The 8,208-nt window shown below is 38.3% G+C and overlaps 1 protein-coding gene across 1 annotated transcript; it reads right to left on the bottom strand.

Moving 5' to 3' along the window:
* Positions 1–10: 10 nt before the first annotated feature.
* Positions 11–2,802, bottom strand: LOC145478579 (GS homeobox 1-like). The gene is made up of 2 exons (XM_081456652.1): positions 2,562–2,802; positions 11–526 (listed from the first exon to the last, which is right to left on the bottom strand). The coding sequence occupies exons 1-2, from the start codon at positions 2,797–2,799 to the stop codon at positions 267–269; spliced, it is 498 nt and encodes a 165-aa protein (XP_081312778.1). The 5' UTR covers positions 2,800–2,802; the 3' UTR covers positions 11–266.
* Between the last annotated feature and the right edge of the window lie 5,406 nt (positions 2,803–8,208).

The raw sequence follows: 8,208 nt of genomic DNA, 5'->3' as shown, positions 1-8,208 counted from the left end.
ATTGGAGAAAGGCTTATTGAATGATTTAATGCTAGTAAAGGGGACGAAATAACGCTTTTTCAATTGATTTTTACAGGGTTAAGTGTCCCTTTTAAATGTACAGTAGCTTATTAAAAGAACACATCCTACCAACCCGTGGCAAATTTTCGCAATATGAACTCAAAATGTACAGGTATTGGTATTTACAAAATCAAGCGACGATTTAAGGTATATAGATATAAACATGCTGTATATTGAGAACAGGTTGCCTTGGCAACACAGTGACATCATTTTCCTCCGTCTGATCTGGTCTTTGCCCTTTCCCTCTTGTACTTCATTCTTCTGTTCTGGAACCAGACCTTAACCTGTCTTTCGGACAGGTTTAACTCGTTAGCCAGCTTCATTCTCTTCAAACCAACCACGTACATATCCACTGAAAATTCCTCTTCCAGTCGCTCTAACTGCGCAGGCGTGAATGAAGTTCTGCTTCTCTTGGGCTTCGGACTCGGGAGACTTGACCGGGGCTGTGAATGAACGGGCCTGGGACCTAACAACATAGCGAACAAATTAACAGCATAAGCACATTGCTTTTATGCACTTGCACAATGACATTCTTGCTACCATGTTATCTTACCAGCCCAGTTAAAGTATTACTGGTGAAGGTTGTGATGAATGTGACTTGATGAGAAAAAAGACATTCTGTATTTCATGACAGCACTGGAATTTGCTGATGTCTAAGAATGGCAATTTTAGTATCTAAGAAAGAATCAAAGATCATGGAAAACACAGCAATAGTGTTTATTTCAGTTGTAGAACAGAGCAGACAGGAACCCATTAGGGAGTAAAAATGACTCAGTACAGCGAGGCAGAGATTGAAATTTCTGGAGAAAACTTGTTTAAACAAAGGACTTTGTTCTTATTTTCGAATTCATTTCAAAAGTTTAGGGATGGGCTTCAAGTTTCGCGGAGTTTTTGTACAGTAAGAAGGAACTTCTTTATGATGGTGTACGGTTCATAATTCAGTCTTAAAACGAATGAAGTTTAAACCTTGATTATGGCGCTCGCAACAGACCAGCCAAATAACCCAGATATTCCACAAAACTTTCCAAAGGGACCGATGTTAAAAGCCCATGTTAAAAGCCCCAGCAAGTTCGCGAAATAATTAGTGTGCGAGATAAAAGTACATGTGCAAATATTCTTTGCATTTTCGCTGTCTGCATGATTGGAAAGGTGCGCGAGTATCCTTCACGTTGAACAATGCAACACTGAACCGTTTTTATTGAGCCCAAAGGGGAAAGTATCGTTTTTCTTGTTTTGTTTTTTTTTTTCCGGTGGAATAATTCCGCGGGTCTATAATCTAGGAGGCCCTTCTTTCCGTCGCCTTCCTCTGTAAAAGGAAAGCCTGTTAACGGGTCCTCGAGGCTATGAAAGTTGACTAGGATATGAGAATGTTAGCAAGACTGACATCATTGATAACTTTCCGCCGCGGTAACCTTGAGTACTCCCAGGAGATTTTGCCGAAAAGGATGCTCTACCCAGTCCAGTTCCTGTTGACCCATGCATGGTTGCTCTTATTTCTATTTGAAAAGATCTGTATCAAAAAAAAAGGTGCACTGCTAGCTATGCGGAAGAGTAAAATGCTTCACCGGGCGCGACCCATAATTTTTGCCAAAGTGAAGAGACCGAAACTCTATTAACAAAACAAAGAAATGATTTCATCTTTTAGCATTTCCAAGACGGTATTTTAATATACTGACACAAGGAAAATTTGATGAGATTCATAGGTACCTTCTTTTTAATTTCTCAATTGTCGAAAAGGAAATAGAATTATCTTTTAAAATCCGAACATCGTTTATTTATGAATAAAAATAATTACCAATATTTCCTCCCTTTGTCCGCGATTTTCTAGCCATTACTTATCAAACCGACAAGGAAAAACGCGTCTTTATTGACTCGCTGATAACGTATCCACCAGGCGAATAAAAGTCATTTTATTTGCTCTCGAGTTTAACTGCTGTGCTATGGTCAACTCGCAGGAACAAATTCATGACAGCTATGTGCAATATCAATTATATTTCTACTTAAGAAACCTCAACATTCAGGATTTTTATGTTATCGTGAACATCACAAATGCCTCTTTCGTGTCCTTAACCGCCATGGTAAGATATCTTGTGTATGGACCTGTCGTGGGCACATGTGTTGTCGAGTGAAAAACGCGCGGCGAGGACCTCTTGTGGAATGATTAAAACCTTAATGATGATTTCGTGCTGAGTGAAAATATTACTTTGTGACAAATCATGAATCATTAAAAAGCATAATAAATAATGGTAATTTAAAGCACAAGCGAAAGAATTTTAGCGTTTTTTTGATAGAAATTTTCAGAGCTTTTGGTTTCTTGTGCCTTGTCATGGGAAGAATTAAACAAGTCAGTTTTTGACTTCTTGTAAATGTGGTCTGTGCCATACCCATATAGAGTGAAACAATTCATTTTTTAATGGTCTTGATGATGCTCTTAAATAAATATCCTTAACTACCGCTAAACGTTCACGGATCTTTAAAAGTCAAAATAAGAAGGGAAATACCTGGTTTTACTTCTACCACGTTTTCGCCAATGTTGGCTACTGGTCGAGCATCTTCTTGGGACGTTCGTGAATGCGTAAATATCTGCGAGCTGTAGACAAGCCTCTGAAGTCCAACAAGAGAGTCTCTCCGAGTTCCGTCCATGGATACAAGAGGCGGAGGAGATCTGCGCGGTTTATTGTCTTCACGAGACTGGTATGTACTCGGGGAAGGTGATTCCGATGTTGTGGTGTCCTGCATTTTGTTTTAACACGGCAACAACTTGAGAACTTGGACGCTGAACTTTAAAGGGTACACTTGTACAGGAAGACCTTTGCACTAAACTTCTTCCAGGGAACGAGAGCGTACGAAAATTACACTGCCACCTTAAAAAGGTTCAATGAAAGCAAGATCAAAGCTATCTACTTATAAAAGCCGGGAATGAAGCAAAAAACTCTTGAACTTATAGCGACATTTGACAGCGCAACTCAGTGGGCTTCTTTAGGGCTGTTTCTGTTCCAATTAGTTTTCGAACGCTCCTCAGGAATTTTCATCGACAATGACAAGTCTTTAGTGGCTTGGTGACCCCTTATTACTCCTTGTCTTATACATTTTTAATAAGGATCTTAAAGCTTTTCCATCTTTCTTCATTGGCAAATGACTTATCTAATTTTCCCATGTATCTTTCTTGTTATGTCTTTAACTGATTAAGTACTTTTTTTTCTTCATTGCTAATGGACTTTGACGCTCGAGCAGATTTTAAAAAATTTCTGTGTAACAAGCTTTTAGCCTTTCACTGAAACCGGTACAAAATGTTGCTTTACTCTTAAATTGTTTAATAATCGTGCCTTAACTGTTCAGTCGCACGAAACATCACAAACAGTGAATTGTTTTGTAATTATTCACACTGCACGGGGAGTCTGGGAATTCTAGGTTCTTTTCTTGATTAGTTATTATTACAAATACTTGGGCTTCAGATTAGGTACAATCATAGCAAAAGGAACAAATAACAAAAACAATTCCGCTTCATTTCACGATCACATAAAAAGCATTTTCTGTGTTCCTGAATTCCATCTCAAAGGGCAATTGAAGAACTGCGGTCGGCAAACCTTGCTTACAATCACTATGTTGATATTCGTAACATAAAGCGAAATGACTTTAGCAAATTTGTCCTAAAATTTAGTTTTGGCCATTAATATTTCAACACCGAATTTATTGTCGTATTTTGCGTGCAAGTATAACTACCAACTAAAACATTATTCACATGTCATAGAAGTCACTAATTGAGTGAACATAGAAAATCCTTAACTGCATTGTAAGAACGAATACTCTTTAAGAGTTCCTGGAGTTACTACTTTAAAAGGTGCTTCTCTGTTGACTCTACTTGCTATCGCAAACATTTGTGTCTACCCGTAAAAGCCTACATTAGTGCGAGTAAACAATTTGAACGTCGAAAAAGATTCTTAGAACAGGCACAGATTTTGCTGATTACAAAGCTTGATTTTCCATTATGCTTAATGCCTGTTCTTCTCTATAGGAACTCAAAGTTTCTAGTGATTTTGATTAATATTCCATAGATTGCCCCTTATTTCCCGCGGTGCTTGCTAAAGCACTTAAAATCTCCTCTTTTAATTGGCTGCACTTAATTTGTGACGTTTGACGTCCCATCAGAATTAATTCGCGGCGATTAACAAGAGAATCCAATTAGTACACGAAGAAAATTTCTCATACAACACGGAACCAAATTATGGCCTATCATTTATTCCGCTCTTGCTTGCTAATTACAGAGCCGTCTGAATTGACGGCGATTTAAAAGTATATTTACGTTTCGTTCATAAATATAACCATATTTGTCAGAAAAGAATTACCCACTATTCTTCTTCATAAGTCAACAAAAGCACTCAACGAGAAACCACCTTGAAAATTCCAAAACTGGAAAAATTTTGATGTTCTCTGTTTTTACCAGAAATGACCGCTTTCAAATATTAGATTGAGTTGCAAGGTGCTTTAATTCTATGTTATTACGAATTTTATTTTCAGGTGTCTAATCATATTTAAAATGCATCTATTTTTCATACCCGAAACCTGGAGAAGAATCGCTAATTCGGTGGTAATAACAAAAGCGATGAAAAACTCGCCTTCTGTAATTTCAGCTCTGTATTAATACTCGTACATCCTTTTAACTTAATCCGCGTTGAAAACAAACTTTAAGCTGCGAAGCGGAAACATACAGAAGAAAATAAAGGACTTGGAGAATGAAAATAACAAGAAAATTAACGCGGTTTTCGATTTAAGACAATGTTTTCACTCTCAGTGAAAGGTGACTTCACAGTAAGTCCTTGGTTTTCGTTCTAGTCAAACACTTTTTTCTCAGCAACATATCAATGTATTTTGTTTTGTACGAATTCACTGGCGAAAAAAGAATCAATTTTAGAATTTAACTGAAACTAGTTATAATCTATTAAAGACATAAGCAGGCGAGAAAAAATCAGCTTATCAAAAATACGCTGTAAACAATACTGACAGTTTTTAACAAGAAATAGCGTTTAGGCAGGAAGTTAAACTTCCAGATAAACAAAAACAGGTAAACAAGTAAAAGTAAGTAAACAAAAAACTTCAAATTATAGGTGCAAGTAAAAGCTGAGAGACTATTTGGAAGGTATTTTGCGTTTGTGCAGCTTAATAGTTAGTTTAGGTTTCTAAGACTTATAAGGTATTTTCCATTCTCGTCACCAGAGGCCACGATCCTTTTGGTCAGCACCTAGTATCGCGACCTATGGGAGGGTAAAACACCAGAAATTATCGATTCATGGATATCCCTTCTCATCTGACGAATCTGATTGGCTGGGAAAACGAAGCGAATACTCTGCACATGCTCAGAAAATTGGGTCTAGCAGGAAGTCGAGATTCTTGGTGCTGACCAAAAGGATCGCCGTATCTTGGGACATCGAGAATGGGAACTTTCTGGTCTGAACGTGTTGGTTGAGCTCAGTAGGGCCGAATGTGCATGGATAAATTATCTTCCTATGTATTTAGGGTGTTTATGAAGACTATAAACAAAGAAAAAAAAAACAAACTAACTGAGGCAGGTGCCTCGGTTTGCCTGTTGCTACGGCCCCGCTCGGTCAGAAGAAGAGTCCTCTAATCGAGTTTTCGAACAAAGGGAGAGGACCCACGAGTACACAGTTCAACAGCAGCTGTGAGCTGTCGCGAATCTTGTAATCCCACACATCAGTAACTTGGCAAGGAAATCTTCTTTAGTTGTCAGTGAGAGCTAGGCCTGATAAGCCCGCGGATTTCAGCGGGGATGTTGCTTACCTACATGGCGCATATTCCAAGTGACAGAATTTGGAGTGCTTGTGCTCTGGGTCACGCTGTATCTTAAAACGCCCATTCTCGTCAAATTTAAAGCATCCTGTGGTGTCTGAGGAAAACACTTATGTACTCACGATAAAAAGGAAATCCTGCTTTATACGCAGCGCGCCCTTTTTTTAATTTGCATTTCCCTGCTGTTTATAAAAACAGCTATTGAGCGGGAATCTAACTTCTTTCTTATAATATGTAATTAAACATGGTCCCAGCTTTTACTTCTATATCAGTGAAACCTAGTGTGTGACTACTGGTACTGAGTAGTTCTGTCAGGTTGTACTGTCGCACAAGTACACTTTGGATGCCTGTTTTAAGCTACCCTAAGGCCCATGGGATCAGATTATTGTTGAACTATGTCCAGTTTACACGTAAAACAGTAAGTGCGAACAAGAAAACAGAGATAAAAACTTTTATTGCTCGAGGTTTTTATAGCCTAGCTGCCAAACGCCAAGGAAGCATACCTGTTGAGGTTAACATTCAGTAAATTGCTTCACTCAGATTCAGGTTTGCGAAAGAGGAATTCAATGTATTGATTGACCAGTGTCCCAATGTAGTCATTGAGCTTTCTTTCCAGGTTGCATGTCGATTCACTCCTGGCAGAATTGCAGCAATGGTTTGAAATGGAGTTTCTCGATAGTTTTGCAATGCTTTTAAAACTTCGTGGGGCTTATACACCTGTTACAAATGCAATACCGAAGACAGAGGACGGGTTTAGATTTACGATCAGAGACAAAATATGGTTGAAAAAGCTACTTCACACTCTTCTGTGTTTACTGTGAAGAATTAAGCCTGGTTCACACTAGCGACATAACGACATAAGGAAAAGATCAGTTTTATCTTTATGTCGTTATGTTCATTCTGTTATGTTGCTAATATGTCATTATGTCTACATTTCACACTACAAACGAGATAACGTCCTTTTTATGTCGTTCGTGACGATGTCGTTATGTCATTATGTCGCTTCGGCTAGTGTGGACCAGACTTTAGGCCTAGCTCACACGAGCGACATAACGACATAGCGACATTTAAGCAATGGACCACAAGTTTTTATGGTTTATAGGCTGATAAACTTTCCGGGATGTTGGAAGAACACTCAAAGAATTCGTAAATCACTCGCCTGCGGCTCGTGATTTACGAATTTTTTGAGTGTTCTTCCAACAACCCAAGTGGTTTATCATGCCTCTAAACCATAAAAACTTGTGGTCTGTTGCTTTTAAATAATAATTCAGAAGACACGCGAAATTTCCATGAGTTTACTGGCACAATAAACTATAACTGATTGACCAATCATAGCGCGCGCATTCATTTAATTATTATATAAAACCACATAACCACGTAACCACATCACGACATAACGACGTAACGACATATCGACATATCGACATAACGCGTGTTTAAGTCGCAATGTGAACATCGACACAAAAACATAAGGAAAGGACAGTTTTTCCTCATGTCGTTATTTTCATATATGCTGTTATGTTGCTAATTAATTATGTCATTATGACGGGATGTTTACACTGTAAACATAACGTCCTTCTTGTGTCATTATGTCGCTAGTGTGAACTATGCCTTACTAGCTGACCACAATTTTAGACGAAAGCATGGATTATTCTTTTGCTCAAGTACATATGGTCTTTGACTTGAGAAAATAGCTGCGGAAACCACGTTTTAATAGCAACCGTTATTAATTAATGCAGAGACGCAGAGTATTATAATTAACCAGGGAATCCACATCTTAAATGCTCTTGTTTCAGTTTCGAGAGCGCGCACCTTTTCCGATCTTTGACGGGTGCTTTTTGTTATCAATGTATAGATATATGTAATTATAAATGTTGTATAATGTTAGGGATATTTTCCGCGTTTAGGGGTCCATACGGTCGTGACTGAATATTTACATATCAATATAACCTGCTCTGCATCTGCGACATCTGTCGTTGTGCAAATATTGTCCTTTTAAACAAAAGTTTTTCCAAATTTTAAAAACCATAGGATCAAATTAACGGAGTGTTTTTTTTTTCTGATGTCAGCAGAAAACAAAGAAACGTGGATCTGTTTTGAGCGATAGAATATTTCTGTAGACGCGCGGTCCCGTAGCAACTAAACGAAATGTTAAGCGGTAGGGACAATTAATACATCCGGTGACTTAAAGTTGGAGCGTTGATTACAGGTTAATATTTTAAGTTAATTCTCAGCCGTCTAAGGGTTCGATGAGTATTAAGACATTTCCAGCTGAAGATTCATTCGTCCAATCGGCCGCTTTTTTCTATCCGGGAATTCTCTTCATTCGCGACCGCAGACCAC

Source organism: Orbicella franksi, chromosome 2, assembly GCF_964199315.1.
Source record: "Orbicella franksi chromosome 2, jaOrbFran1.1, whole genome shotgun sequence".
In the NCBI taxonomy this organism is placed as follows: domain Eukaryota; kingdom Metazoa; phylum Cnidaria; class Anthozoa; order Scleractinia; family Merulinidae; genus Orbicella; species Orbicella franksi.
The sequence above is the reverse complement of the archived record's forward strand: the minus strand, read 5'-3'. Positions and strand labels throughout refer to the sequence as shown.